At 32.1% G+C, this 16886-nt stretch overlaps 1 protein-coding gene across 2 annotated transcripts in view; it reads right to left on the bottom strand.

The window, feature by feature from the left end:
- PICK1 (protein interacting with PRKCA 1) overlaps nt 1–16886 on the bottom strand; it is a 113666-nt gene that overhangs the window by 92692 nt on the left and 4088 nt on the right. For both annotated transcript variants that reach the window (XM_085817032.1, XM_085817031.1), the window contains 3 exons: nt 15456–15696; nt 13585–13651; nt 13374–13463 (listed from right to left, as the gene is read on the bottom strand). In XM_085817032.1, coding sequence (XP_085673158.1) covers nt 13374–13463; nt 13585–13651; nt 15456–15696 — 398 coding nt within the window. The remainder of the gene's footprint in view (nt 1–13373; nt 13464–13584; nt 13652–15455; nt 15697–16886) is intronic.

Here is a 16886-nt window from a genome sequence, read left to right as displayed (position 1 = left end):
CATTTATATTAGAAATAGAAACAAATTATAACTCATGAACCCATTCAAAAGATTACCATATATACGGCAGTGAATCGCTAAAAATATTTCTCAAAATGCTAATTCACACTCAAAATGAGAGTTGTAAAAACAGACAAAAATTTCAGATGATTAAAATTAAGGACCATTTGTTGATTTTGATCAAAATTAAGGACTTTTAAGGACCAAAAATCGATTCCAAAAAATCTAAGGACTTTTAAGGACTCTTAAGGACCGTACGAACCCTGAACCTAGCTATTCCTGCTATAAATAAGTGCTTGAGAAAACCCTCGTGAAGGGTGAATTGATCTTTTTAACTAAATTATAACAACAAAATCAGATGCTATATCAAAGTCAAATTTTACCATCATTTTGACATCAATTTCTCACTTGATTAAAGAAGTCAACATGCAGTGGTTCACCAGAGTATACTTGGTTTCTTTACATACCTAATGTTTGGTTTGCCCAAGCATTAGGAAGTAAGCACGCTCAGATTTCACTCATAAACAAGTTTTCTTCCTCCTTTCTAGAGTAACTGTTAGCAATCAGTATTGCAAAAAGTCATTACTGGTGTTATTTGAGATGGAAAACTATTTTACGACATCAGGAAATTAACTACCATAATTAATTTGTTATTCATTTGCTGTTTATATACATTGCATTCATTCATGTCTGCATTATTCAAATTCGTGATTAAATAATTTCTTCAAAAATGATCAAATTTTCAAAAACAAAGTATTTCTTTAATTGTTAAAATGATTGATAAAAAAATTGATTACTTTTGTTACTTACTAGAATGTTAATAATGATAATAAGAAGAAAATATTATATTGTTCATTCTATTAAAAATATCTTAAAGCACTTTTATTCATTCAATTTAGACTCGCATGATAAACTATTTCTTCAAATAAACAATAAAAATTATACATTGTATAAGAAATTAGCCCTAAGATAAAATATGCCAAAAATAAATTATTTTCAAAAGTTCTGCTTCCAGTATTTTGGAGGAATTATTTTTCAAACAGAGAAAACTTTTCCAATAGGTAATATTTTTCAACTTTCTCTATAAAACTGTTTTTAAATTACTTTCTAGCCACATATGAAATTTTTTATAATTTTATTCTCTTTAGATGCAATTTTTTTTTAACTTACTGTAATTTTTAACTGTGTGTGGATAATATAATCTTTCTTTATTTTTAAATGGCATGTATTATAGATATGCTGCTTAAATACAATGGAAAATTTGAGTTTCTTTTTTCAACTACTCACAAAAAAATACTCATGTTTAGGAAAACTTTACATTATAGATCATTTTAATAGCTAAATTAATCTCAGGTGCACAACAAATTAAAAAAGAATTTGTGCTAATGTAATTTATATAAAATCTTTTGTAATAGAAGATGAATGAAAAAAGCAGAAAAAAATTATTAATTAATCCACTGAGATACCTTTGCATCAGTAGTATAACAGATTGCTAATTAACTATAACTAATTTAGCAAACGATGTTTATACAAGAACTGTGTTTTAAAGAGAATCAAAAACGCATTCCTTCACACAGGAACTGGTGATGAATAGGTAAAAAAGTAATACTAATAAGAAATTTGGAATCTAATAACTTTAATTCACAGTTTATTACTTTAAAAAGCCTTTTAGCATAAGTTCTGAAAATATGTTATATAATAAAAACATCACATGAATATTTTACTGTGCAACATAAGATCTTAATTTTCTTTTCAATATATTTTCATATTTTTGATATTTCACATGTAAAAAAATATTAAATATTACAAAAGTTTAATAAACACTTTGTTTCCTTTCTTGAGTAAAAATATTACTACTTATCAATAGAATAATTCGCTACTGTTGAATAAAATCAATACTGTTTTTTTTTTAATATTTTGAAAAACTTCATTATTTCTGCTTTTTTTTTTTCTGAATGTAAATTAGTACAAATAGGAAAGTACAAAAATGATTTTAAAAGACTATGCTATCTGCATAGTCATCTGCAAAGCCGTATGTAAGCTAAATAAAAGATCATGTTTTGTGCAATGCTAAATGAATCTGCATGAAAGAATCATGAATCATTCAGTGTAATACAGAGAAAATAACAGTTTTTATTTTGTTAGGAATAAGCTAATAGCTAATACTTAAGAGTAGATTAAAGGAACATTTCTCAAAAATCTATTAAATACCTTACTAAAAATTACAAAATTACATATTATTTGAAACAAGTGTTGAATGTTAAATGCATTGTAATTATAATTTCCAGTATTACGAGGCGTATTCGGAAACTAAGTACCGTTTTGAAAAAAAAAAATAGTAAAACAATTTTTTCGAATCCAATTTTATTTTTACATGAAAATACATGTCTTAAACTATTTTTCAACATAGTTTCCGCCAATGATAAAACACTTGTCATAGCGGGTGACCAGTTTTTGTATACCATCGTCAAAGAAACTTCCCGCCAGTTTCGATAACCCCAACTCCATAGCATTTTTTGTGTCATCGTCAGATCCAAAGCGCTTGCCACCAAGCTCGCACTTCATGTGCAGGAACAAGTGATAGTCGGACGGCGCCAAGTCCGGGCTGTACGGCGGGTGATCGAACTGCTTCCAATGAAACTGTCGAATTAACGATTGAGTGACACCAGCAGCATGGGGCCGAGCATTGTCATGGAGCAACACAATTCCTTTACTGAGCATTCCTCTTCGTTTATTTTGAATGGCACGCCTTAGTTTTGTTAAAGTCTCACAATATCGTGCCGCATTAATGGTTTCACCTCTGGGAAGAAATTCAGTAAGCAAAATGCCTTTCCTATCCCAGAAGACAGTGCACATGATTTTTTGTGATGACATTGTCACTTTTGTTTTTTCGGAGAATGAGTGTGTCTCCACTCCATCGATTGTTGTTTCGATTCTGGTGTGAAATGACACACCTAAGTTTCATCACCTGTCACAATTTGGTTAAAAAAGTTTTCTCCTTCATCACTGTACCGCGTGAGAAATGTCAGGGCACTACCAAGTTGCTTTGTTTTGTGAACATCAGTGAGCATTTTTGGAACCCATCGGGAACACAGTTTGCGATAATTCAAGCAGTCAGACACAATTTCAAACAAAACAGTACGTGAAATTTGTGGAAATGCCTCTGAAAGAGTTGTCATTGTAAAGCATCTGTTCTTATGAATTGCTTCATCAACTTTCCTTACCAAATCATCGGTGATAACAGAAGGCCGACCACTCCGAACCTCGGCGTGGACATTTGTTCGACCTGCATTAAACATTCTTACCCACTTTCTCACCATTCCATCACTTATCGCGTATTCACCGTAAACTTCTGTCACTTAACGATAAATTTTGGCCAGTTTAACATTCCTCGCATTCAAAAATTTAATCACAGCACAAATCTCACAGCGGGTGAACTAATTGTCTTAAACATTTTGAATGTGCACAGCAAACTGAAAACACAACATAGAGCAACCAAAATGGCGACAATTGAAAGTCAGTGAACAAGAAAGATTAGTGCACATGCGAGGAATGCCTACCACAGCGCTAGAATGAAACGGTACTTAGTTTCCGAATACGCTATGTATTATGCACTGAAGGTAAACACAGAGCGAGCAAGATGTGTACTTTTTGTGTTCCATAGTGAACAGTGGTATTCATTGGGTCTTAATAATTTCAGTATTAATTTTTGTATCATTGGATTCTGTAAGAGAAGACGAAGAGATAAGTGCAAAATTTATGCTTATATGACTATTAGTGCAATCAGTACAGTCATTTTTTAATACTGGATGCAGGAGGCGAAAAAGAAAGATTCACCTTCACCCACAATGGTGAAATGCATCTAAGAATGTTACTAATCATAATTTTTCTCATTGTGCATCTGTGTAGTGCTTTGTAATAACATCAAGTGTTTTATACTAACAGAAAGTGTGAAAAGTGTAGATTTATACGAAGGTATTATTTTTTGAATGCCTAAATTATAGATGGCATCACTCTAGTACAACTCCACTGGAATCTCCCATTGGATTAACACACGATTACTCATGCAATAACATGGAATTATTAGTACATGAATAGTCAAGTTGATGGTATTCATCCATGAAGTTCTCCAATCATTCAGGGTAAGATTTAGCTCCCTGTCAAACAATATAATTTTTATAATTTTAGAATAAGTTGCTTTTCCATTGTGAATTACCTTTTTTCAAATTGTATTTTGTAATTAATAAGGAAACAGCAGTCTTTTTTTTTAACACTTCTCTTGCTTGTTTTAATATTTCTATGTAAGAAAGTCACCATGCCTTTTTTAACTGTCAAGAAGTAATATGTTTCAAAATGAATATATATCCTAATTGTAATGAGTTATTTCTTTTTGCATTAATTATATGCGTATAGGCATAATACATAAGGTCTAACTTTATTAAGTCCAGATGGATATACTTAAATAATTATCTAGGAAAGTAGAAGAGTATTAGTGCTTTACTCAATAAATGTTTATATACTTGTGCTCTGATTAAACATACAATACTACTTAAATTTCTATGCATTTAATTCTCGTTTTCGGTGTCAATTATTATACAATCTGGTATACTATGCTCATATTCACTCCAGCAGTAAGTATTTCTTTTATTAGCAAATTACTGCAGCAGAATTTGTTAAGCATTCCCTTCAATTTTTCACATATATTTTTATTATTAAAAAATGCATTTTTCTGACTGTTTTACTTATTGTAGTATTATGCATGTATAACTATTGGTATTCTTCTAACTGTTGATAATATAATAGCATTTTTGCATACTGCAATATTGTGTTCCCATATAAGTTGTAGATTAACAATGAAGTCGAGCATGGTTCACACCATAGCTTGCCACTTTTGTAATCTCATTACTTTCTGACAGCCAACTTTGGTCACAGTACTTAATACTTTCCACCTTAGGTCAAGTCATTTTATAAAGTTCAGGAAAAAATCCAAGCTTTACAAAGCAGACTACAAGGTGATTCAGGATTATATTTGAGAAATTTTGAATATTGCCGCACAGCAAGAGATCATTTCTAAACAAGAACAGCAGAGCTTCACACCAACTAAGCTTGAAGCAGCAGTACTCAGCAGTGACGATAAGTAATGAATGAGTTCAGCAAACAGTGGCCGGTCAATAGAAAGAAGAAGCAACAAGTGAAGGTTTCTCGATAGTGGTAAACAAACGCAGAAGATCGAAGCAGGTATCTCCAGTCACTAAACAACCTGATCATGTTCTACTTGTTAAAAGCAAGGACACGAATCTCAATATTGAGAGCGTTCAAAAGTAACTGGTCAGTAGCATAAAACAGCAAAGTAGGCATAAACGTGGTTTAAATCCACATTCCCAAGAATTGCTTATCTGGTGCAGAGAAAAATCAGATCTTGTAAAACTGAGTTCCATCATCAAAGAAATGCCAGAACTTGATAATTCCCTACTGTAAGAGTGCCCAGATCCCAAAGCATACAATAATAGTCTTTGGTGTGCCACAAGATAGTACAGTCAAAAGTCGTTAATTCGGACCTCAAAGCTACAAACTTTCTGCGCATGCGCCGCGTTCACGCATGTGCACAGGCGTTTACGAGAGCGCGTAAGACCCTTACGGCTGCGAATATGTTTGTGCGCATGCACGTTTAATGTGTAACGGAGTTATACGCTAAGCTAAAGTTATCTAATTCAGTTAATGTTGCAGATTGCATTGTTCCTTAATCTTCGAATTGGATCCGGCTTATTATTTTTTGCAGACTGTTAGAGCAATTTTATAAAAGTAAGCTTGAACTTTCGATTATGTCATATAGAATTTCCGATATATATTTACTACAAAGCGAAAGTATGTTTTGAAATCCGAAATCTGTTTATCAATTTCACACTGCTCTGCGGCAGAGGGGGGGGGGCAGAAACGTCATTATTAGATTATGATAGATTAGAAAGATTATGTCAAATAGAATTTCCGATATATATTTACTAATATGTAATTTGTATCTACAAAGTGAAAGTATGTTATGAAATCTGAAATTTGTTTATCAATTTCACGCTGCGGATTGGAAGTTGATCTCTCAGCACTATCCTTATCTTCAGGGCAGATGTTTTTATTTTATTTGGTTTATAATTCCGTACTAAGTGTAGTATTTCATCTCCGTCTTTGATATGATTTAAATCAAGTTCCTCGTCATTATAATTCGCTTCCGATAGTGAAGGAAGTGACCCAGAGGTTATTGAAAACGAAAACATTTCGATTGACAAATTAGTCCGTATTCTCAACACAGCAATTATAGGACTTGAACAGCGAAACTTTGTAACTAAACAAGAAATTATGTCTGTTTAATAGAATTAAAGAGAAAGTATTATCACATGAAACGAAGCAACTTATATTGAAGGAAATGTTTAATAAAGTAAACAAATAAATATTAAGCTTTTTCTTTTTGTAAATTTTGATACCCTTTAGATCATAATTGTTCTTTATTTCATAAATTACGGTTTCATATTTTTAATTTTGTAATTTCTGCATGCCATCTTACCAGATTTAAACTGATGATCTATAATCCGGAAAAATCGATAATCCGGAATCGCTGAAGTCCCGACGAGTCCGGATTAACGACTTTTGACTGTACATCATCACAGAGACACACATCACTAGAGGCCTTCTGTAGTTTGATCCTTTCATACTCGAATACATAACGGTAAATATAGAACATAATGATAAGTACAGAACATAAAGGCAAATATATAACATAAAGGTAAATATATAACATATTGGGACATAATGACATACATATAACAATACGTTTAGGAACATATATATAGCAGTATTATACATATAAATACAAAGAGCACTTTTTTGCCTGTATATCTAAGAGAGTATATATTCAGGCAGAAATTATTTTGTCCGCTGCACTACAACCTGAACCTTAACCTGTAGTTTGATCTCAAGCAATATGAAGGAGGTTATATTCCCAAAATGTTCTTTTCTGAAGGAGGTTAGCACTTGCTATTTGCTAGTGGCCAATGGCAGGTGCTATCCTCCTTCTGGAAAGAACTAGGCTAGTGGCCAAGGGACCAGGCCAAATACAAACTTGACAAAAAAAAAATAATAATAATTTACATTGGATTAAGTGTTTTCAATTTCAAAGAATATTTCCACATGAGACAGTGTTACAACTTCCAGAAATTTGGTCACAATAGACATAACTGGAAGTCACAGCCAGCCTATTCCAAGTGTGGCAAGTGACATCTGTCAGCAAAGTGCAATTCCATAACAATTAGCTGTACCAACTGCAATCTCTCAAACAAAAAAAAAAAAAAAACAGATAGCATCTTAAGACACTCAACCAGCCCCTTATGGGAAACATAGAGTCAAGTCCTAGAGTATAGAAATTGCTAGAATATGTGACAGACCACAGACAGATGGTTGTAAACACAGAAGATTCAAGGCCAACATTCGACAATAACAGAGTAAAAGGCTGGCCAGATGTTACTTTCGCCTTTTCATCAATGGCCGCATATATGAGATATATGAACAACTGGGAGATAAATGGATATAAGCTCCCTGAGCAATCAACTCAAAGAGATAAAACAAAAATTGAATCAGCTAAGTAACATCATGATCAGAAAAACAAAACTTCATTGGTGTACCCCAATAAAAATTCCAAAAAACCTGATAAAATACAATCTCGGAGAAAATTATTTTATATGGAGCCACCATATGGGACAGGAAGCTCACTGCCCATATGAGGAGGTTTCTCTTAACAGGACAGAGAATGAAGCTACTGATCATACGCAAAGTGTACAGAACATTTCCTACTGCTGCATTACAAGTGTTGACGGCATCCCTCCACTTGACCTACAAATGTAGACAGAATCCTTACTAGTAAGGTCACTGCAATTTGAAAAGAATGTAACCCTGTGGCAGAAATCATTCATTCACACAAACTATGAGAAGTATAAGCCGATCATATTGGGACAGGCAGAGTCAGAGACCTGACAGAGTCAGACTTAACGCACACAGTGCACTTACAAAATACGAAGAGAAAGCCCAAGCCATTTATACAGAAGACTTAAAAATTGAAGAGGGCACAAGTTGTGCATACTGCATGCTTTAAGGAAGTGGTCAAAACTTGAAAAAATGCCTAGAAGGGGAAAATTCCATCTTTCAGGCAGAGCTTCTTTGCAATAAAAGTAGTACAGTCAAAAGTTGTTAATTCGGACAACCATAATTCAGAATGATCTATAATCCGGACCTCAAAGCTAAAAACTTTCTGTGCATGCGCCGCGTTGAAACATGCACATAGGCATTTATGCGTGCGCGTAAGACCTTTTACGACTGCGCATATGAGTGTGCGCAAGCGCAGAATACGTTTTCGCGTACGCATTTTATGTATAACGGACGGTATAAGCTAAAATTATCTAATTATCGATTTCAGTTAATGTTGATGATTGCGTTGTTCCTTAATTTTTGAATTGGATCCAGCTTATTATTTTTTGCAGACTGTAAGAGCAATACTATAAAAGTAAACTTGAACTTTCGATTATGTCAAATAGAATTTCCGATTCTGGAGCTCCCAAAGGATCGTACAAAACGAAAGTATGTTTCGATGTTCATCAAACAAAAAGTGGAATTGCTGCAAAAAATGGATAAAGACATGAAGAATGTGACAGAGAGGTTACTGAAAACGAAAAAATTTCGATTGACAAGTTAGTCGGTATTCTCGGCACAGCAATTAACGGGACTTGAACAGCCGAACTTTGTAACTGAACAAGAAATTATGTCTGTTTATAGAATTAAAGAGAAAGTATTATCACATGAAACGAAGCAACTTACATTAAAAGAAATGTTTAATAAAGTAAACAAATAAATATTAAGCTTTTTTTTTTTTTTTGTAAATTTTGATACCCTTTAGATCATAATTGTTCTTTATTTCATAAATTACACTTTCATATTTTTAATTTTATAATTTCTGCATACCATCTTACCAGATTTAAACTGATGATCTATAATCCGGAATTGCCGAAGTCCTGACGAGTCCGGATTAACGACTTTTGACTGTAATCAATTTGACCAAATTTCATATAGCTCAAACGACAACTACTTAGCAACTCAACCTCAAGCTTGGAGGCAGTTCGAGGACAAGGAAGTAGGAGTCAGTAGTACAGAACACATAAAAATTTCTTCTACGACCAATCTGGTCTGAGTTCCCGCACATGTGGGAATATTTGGGAATTAAATAGCAGACTTACATGCTAAATTTGCAGCTAATCAACTCGAAAGCCAAGTAACCAGGCCATTGTCATATTTGAAGAGAACTACACTAAATTATCTATAAAAGAGTAGCAAAAGAGATGGGATGATGAAAATACAGGAAGAAGGACATACTAGTTCTTCCCAAAAGTTTCATGCATTACAAAGACACATAGTGGAGCACAGACCCTATTTTACACAGGCAATGGTCCTTTACCTTCACAGATTTGGAAAACAAGACACAGACTCATGTGTTTATGAGCACCTAAAAATTCCTAGCAGTGTCTACTTTAAATCTTTACTATCACTTCTTATTTTCTACTTCCGGCCAGAATTAAAAGCTTTAACTTATTTATGCAAATTTGTCTTGCGAACGCCAAGTACTTAAGTTGTGGCTTTTTGCCAAGCAAGAGAGAGGAAGGAGTTATTAGAAGCAGGCCGCTTGCCATAGTAGTTTTACTCGGTTGCTGGTTGCCTTCAAGGCCAGAGGTTTAATCCTCGTGATAATTTTAAACGTATCGTAGTTTTAGCAGCTCTCTGTACTACATACGGCTTTTCATTAATTTACGGTCAATCTTGGAGTTAGGCACTTATTAATCCAATAGAGTTTTAGTTAATATTTTTATATTCTTACGTTCAGACCACAAGTGGTTGGTCTCTGTATTCTGAAGTTCCGGAAATCATTGTAAAGAGAGAAAAATAAAGGGTTTCGTACACACTTAAAAAAAAAAAAAAAAAAAAAAAAAAAAAAAAATTTTTTTTTTTTTTTTTACTTATTTGTGTGACTGTAAAAAGAGCAAATTATTGTGAATATGTGTTAAAGGTTGAATGAATGTAGTTAAGCTCTCTGACGCTACACTTCAGAGTTAGCCACTTTTCAGAATAGTACCTCAGGGTTTAGAGATGAATATAAGGTGTGTTCTGAGGTCTTGTTATGTTGAATTTTAACACGTTAGCGTTTTGATTGCAGGCGGTAGTGTTGAACACTTGTACATAGACATGCTCGTGTTTGGTGTTTTCCTTTACAACACATGTCAGAGAGCACGGGGAGAAAATTAAATAACGTCATGAATGAAATAAGAATGTTAGAAGAGAAACAGAAGTATTCATGTTACTTGCCATTTAATTGTGTAACATTTCATTAAACTAGTTTTCCTTCCAGATCTCTGGAAGGAACCAGATTTCAACTAAGAAACTCCTGTTTAGATGCAGTACAGATGAACAATCTTGTCCATGGAGTTGATAATGTAAAAACGACTTATTTAATTTCTAGTTTCTAGTGAGAAATGTTTGTAAAAGATTGGCCTCATGTTAGATTCTAGAGCTAAAAGTTTTCAACAAGGTCGTTTTAGACCTCAGTTTCAAACTAATTAACTCTGGCGGGAAGTATGGAAGGATCCTAAGTTTTACTAACGTTTATTTTATTTTAAATCTTTACTATCACTTCTTATTTTCTACTTCCAGCCAGAATTAAAAGCTTTTAACTTATTTATGCAAATTTGTCTTGCTAACGCCAAGTACTTAAGTTGTGGCTTTTTGCCAAGCAAGAGAGAGGAAGGAGTTATTAGAAGCAGGCCGCTTGCCATAGTAGTTTTACTCGGTTGCTGGTTGCCTTCAAGGCCAGAGGTTTAATCCTCGTGATAATTTTAAACGTATCGTAGTTTTAGCAGCTCTCTGTACTACGTACGGCTTTTCGTTAATTTACGGCCAATCTTGGAGTTAGGCACTTGTTTATTAATCCAAAGTTAGTTTAGTTAGAGTTTTAGTTAATATTTTTATATTCTTACGTTCAGACCACAAGTGGTTGGTCTCTGTATTCCGAAGTTCCGGAAATCATTGTAAAGAGAGAAAAATAAAGGGTTTCGTATACCCTTCCTGTATGTATTGTCTACTTCACAATTTATTGAACATAGCTTCAGTAAGCTCCCTGTTCCGAATCAGGACAGTTAATGTTTCCAAAGCAAGTAAAGAAGAACACGAGCCTTGATAACATAATCGAAAGTTCAAGCTTACTTTTATAAAATTGCTCTAACAGTCTGCAAAAAAATAATAAGCCGGATCCAATTCGAAGATTAAGGAACGACGAAATCTGTAACATTAACTGAAATAGATAATTAGATCATTTTAGCTTAGCTTATACCGTCCGTTATACATTAAATGTGCATGCATAAACGCATTATGCGCATGCATAAACGCATTATGCGCATGCGTGAACGCATTATGCGTTGACGCCTGCGCAGAAAATTTGTAGCTTTGAGTTCCGGATTATGGTCGTCCAGATTAACGACTTTTGACTGTACTCCTCTTACAACTACCACACCCTCAGTATTAGTTGCAATAACTCAACGTATCACCACAAAGTAACAGGAATATCAGTCTAGCTTCTTCACTTTCTGAGTTAGCTATATTCAGCTACAAACTACAGGCATATAGCTTAAGTTAATCGGTTCATAGTACAGTATAGAAAACAACATTGTAAATGCAGTTACTTACGTACCATATATTTAATTACTCTCACTACTTCTCGCATTTGCTAAAAATGCCTTTATACAGCAGTTGAACATTCATAAAGAACTTCAAGGTCAATGAAAATGTTTTTTAACTACTTTAATTTTATATACTGCTGTAACAGAACTGTATATATGCACTGTATAATGTTTCACACTTTTGCTTAAACTCAATCCCCTCATGTATATAATGTTAATCACGATTTTGGGGTACATATGGACGCACATCGAAATCATTAAAGATGGTGTAAATAGAAAGTAAATAATGCATGAAAAGAAGCAATAAGTGTATCAGTTTGCACAATGAATGTACTCACCAGAACATTGTATACTTATGTAGTGAACCTGGTATATATATGTTATAAACCTTATAAGTTATGAACCTTGTGTATTTATGTAGGTCCTGCATTCTGTAAATCTTGAGTAGTCACAATAATTACGCCGTCCATTTTCCCACTGAGGTTTTTCATCTGCCAGGATGACAGTACACTGGAAGACATTTACTTAAATGCCAGATCAGTGGTCATCCCTGATGGTGCAGAGTATTATTATGCATGTTTATTTGCTTTGCTTATTTTTCAAACAAAGACCTAGATTTATATTTTTAATTAAATTATTTTTAATCATAACAGAAAACATTTCTTCTAAATGGAATGCTTTAATAGTAGCATATATTTCATTTGAAAGAAAAATGGTAAGCAATGTTTTCGTGAGAACTGCAGTAATTGGCTTGCAAAGTGAAAATAAAACATTTTCAGGAAACTATTATTTGGTGCTCAGAGTACTAGCTTCAAATCAAAATGGACAGTTTCAATGCCAGCTGAAGGAAGGGGGAATTATCACTTAATTCTTAAGACTTAAAGCAGTAGGAAAAACTGAGTGTTACCACAATAGGAAACCGGCTTTGCACAGAAGAAGGTATTGCCAAGCAAATAAAAGTAACTATATTTCAACAAAATGAGAATATTTTTCAGACTAGTTTACTTAGGCAGGTCTTATATTCAATTCAGCTGAAGAAAATTTATTACACTGAGCTAGCAGTGAGTAGGTTTAAAATGCAATATGTAATAGTAAGATAATATTACAAGTAAATAGAAATAAATTTTAAACTACTAAGTTTATAATAAAATTAATATGCAAATGGAAGTATCATAGTTTGATTAGAATGTAAACAACAAATTTCATTTCACAAAATCTGTCCCTAAACATTTTCTGAATTTCAATACGTTATTTACTCACTTAATGGTAATTCTCACTTGAATACATTTTTGAAGAGCAATCAAGGTACTAGATGCTGGTATCATGAAAATATTATGAACTTATTATTTTTAATTCCAAGCATTCTTAAAAAGTTCAGATACAGAGCACAATTCAAGATTTGTATTCCATATACATATTAATTACATATAGCAATTTTATTTTCAAAATATAATAATTTATTCTGAAAACTCAGCAATATATATTATTCACAGTTTGATTTTTTCCTTTATTGAAAAATATAAATGTAAATTTATAAAATATAATAAATTTTTAAAAACATAACATTTGTATTTTTAAGAACATATATTTTTTCAACAAAAATGAAATCATGATTACCATTGCACAATATTGCTCTACTTAAACCTAAAGCATCTGCTGTGGCAGAACTCATATTTTCTACTACACGATGTTTGACTTTTTTAAGAACTGAAATAAATATAAAAAATTTAATATATTTCTGTCTGAAGATACCAAAAGTTTTTTATAAAAGCATTTAATATTTTACAATATTATTATTATTATTATTATTTTTGTTTAAATAACATACTTATATCTAAAGTTTTCCCTTGCTTAGGATCAGCATGTAGTTTGTTGTACGCTATACAAACTTCACCCTAAAAAAATAGAAAATAGATACATGAAACAAATTGTATTGCCTTATCACTCTGTACAAAAGTATAATTTAGGTTGCTCTATGATAAATTGTTACTTAAAAGCAGAAATATGAGAATCAAGCTCTGGAAGTAGATAATGATAAAGTCGAGACACAGAAATACGATAGTGAATATGTGGATGCTAGCTAAATGCATAGGGTAATTTTCTTATAAAAATAACAAAAAACATAAAAATCTGAAGATTTGAATACATTTAGAAATAAATAATATGAATTATTATAAAATTTACAATAACAATTTTTTAAAAAAAATATTCCAAAATCCAAAGCATTAAGATAATATGATGAAAAATTAAAATATGCTTTGTGACATATTTTAAAATCTGACTTTCTGATCTTTTAAAAATTAAATTATCTTAAAATCTTAAAAAATATGATCTTTTAAAAAACAGTTCTCTTTCAGTTACTGTAATGCGATCCTTCTCTCCTGAGGAATCCATTACTGCACTGTCATTATTAATATAAATGAAGATCGATATATACAACTGATTTTCATTTGTGAATTTTCTTCAGCATTGTGACATCAGTAGAGTTATATGATTTATCAGTTTAGAGATTAATCTAAAGTTTTTCATCATCTTTTCCAAAGGACTAAAAATATCATCTCTAATTAAGCAAATAAAAACTGGGGTAAAAATATATTCACAGGTGACACTTGGCAAAAACTTGCGATTTTTGGCGGTACATGAATACAGAGTTTGTACAATTCTTTGACTTGTTATTTTGGCTTTGCGTAGTGGCAAAAAAAAAAAAAAAAAAAAAAACGCCACTACACAAAGGCAAAATAACAGGTCAAACAATTGTACAAACTCGCTATTCATGTACAGATCAACCTATTTTCACTTTAAAAAAAATCAGAGAATTGTACAAACTTGGCATTGCACACTCCTTTGACTTGAATTTTGTTAAGTGAATATAGTGAATATGTACACACGATCTATATTCACTTAACAAAATTCAAGGGAGCAGCCAATACAAAATACATAATCTCAATAAACTACATTTTAAATCAAGCAATCAAATAACATAAAAAGGAAATTCATCTTAGCACTGCACAAAGAAAATTTCCACTTACCTTATTTAGAAATTTCCCTTTCTTCAGTTCAAACAAAATTCCTTACCAGCATCCAAAAACTTTCTAAAATTATCTGAACTAGAATCTGGATACAGGTGACGCCACATAAATTGACAAAAATAATAGTAAAAAATATCCTCTGTAGTGCTGATATCTTCCGTTCGACCATATGTATTTCCTTCCTACAAACAGGACACTTCTAATAACTTTTAAGTAAACCTTCATTTACAGACCACTCAATTAAAACTCTTTTTCCCTTTCATTCCAAATCATACAGATGCTTCAAATTAATCTTACCACATTCAGCCATTCTACTGTCTAAATCACAAAACAAGCAATGTACTTCTTAACCAACACACACCACAAGCCCTTAGAAATCTTTTCCCATAATTCAAAATTTACTGCAATAACGAAACCAATTACGTCATAATAGGGTTTCCATAACATTCAACTACTCAGGTTACCATAAATGGAACAACAACTTGGCGATAAATGAAACAACTTTGTGATAATACAAGGCACAGCCTTCAGTCTACTTTAACGAAAACTGGGAATAAAAAAAAAATAAAGATTGTTATTTTAGAAAATACTTTTCAAAATTTTTATTTCCTAAATACACAAAAATTACCTCTTGAAGAATTATAATTAATTATGTAACATAAATAAATACCTTTACACTTTTAATCATCTTTGCTACCTCCACCTTGCTTTTTCCTTTCACAGATTCTCCATTCACAGCTGTTATTTCATCTCCACACTGCAAAGTTCCATCTGTAGCTACTGGTCCATTCTCTGACACTTGCACAATATAAAGGCAGGGACAAAGAGGAGCTCCTCCTCCAATACTTATTCCAATTAGGTTTTTTTCATCTTTATTCAGTGTCACACTGCCACTGGTCACTGTCATACCCCTATTTGTGAGAGGATGTATAAATTCTTTTATAGTAACAATGCTAAATGCTATAGTAACAAGGTTAATTATTTTTCATAAAATATTGGCAGGAAATAAATAAATAAATTACAATCTAGAGAAATAAATGATTTTCAAGAAAAAAATTACTTAAGTAAATTTAAATTGAATTTGCAAATGAAATTATATTCTATTTTTGAACAACTAATTTTCAGTAGAATACACTTTCACAAATAAAGTTAACATAATTTTATACAATGCAAAATAACCAGGAAATCTATTTTAGGCTCAAAAGTGTTCTAATTCAGGGTTCATACACATTTCTGCATATTGAAATTAAGTACTTTTAAGGACTTTTAAGGACCATTAATGAAACAAATTAAGGACCAATGAGCAAATAACAAATTAATAAATTCAATTAAAAATATTATCAATGCCTGAATTTCACTTTTGTAATACCATCCAAAAAATAAAATAGATCTGTAAGTAGGATACATTATTATTAAACATAACTTAAATAACATAATCATTAATAAGTTTGAGCATAAAATATACTTTATGAAATTTATCAAACAGCATTAAATATTTTACATTTACAATAGTTCGGCATATTTGAAAGAAGATAACTGACATTTTATTTACGTTTTACTAGTAGTTGGTTTCACGTTGATTTTTTTTTTTTTTTTTTTTTTTTTTGGTCTTGTTACTTGTTCAATCTAGACGTTTAATAAATAGCAGGTAGATTTTATGTCACGTGTTATAGATTAAAATGAGAAGTAAAATCATAATCAGAATGATTTATAACAAAAGACTGGTTGTTGTCACTGCTGCTTCTTGCCTAGAGAGAGACCTGCTGATCAGAACAAAACTGAAAGGCCTAATGTGGGCACGGTTAGCTAGTTTTGAAAGTTAGTTGGGCTCTGTCTGTTGCAGTGAGTGTTGTAGCTCCATGTAGAGTTCCAGGGGTTGTAACTCAGTTAATATACTTTAAGGTTCCAATAAGCCACTAAAGCACCAGAGGTGACACTAAGTTGCTTTGTATTATTTTACGTTTCACTAGATCTGAAGAATAAGTTTTACATGAATTTTTACATTTTTGTGTTCTACCTTGTACCACGTTAAGGAATAATGAAAGGCAATAACTCACTTTAATATGCAGAGATAATTTTTAAGGGTAAGCAGTTAGTTATA

The sequence above is a fragment of the Stegodyphus dumicola genome, chromosome 5 (genome assembly GCF_044657685.1).
Source record: "Stegodyphus dumicola isolate Sdum_Otavi_A_Nest chromosome 5, ASM4465768v1".
Lineage (NCBI taxonomy): Eukaryota > Metazoa > Arthropoda > Arachnida > Araneae > Eresidae > Stegodyphus > Stegodyphus dumicola.
Note: the sequence above shows the minus strand (reverse complement) of the source record. Positions and strands in the feature narration are given on the sequence as shown.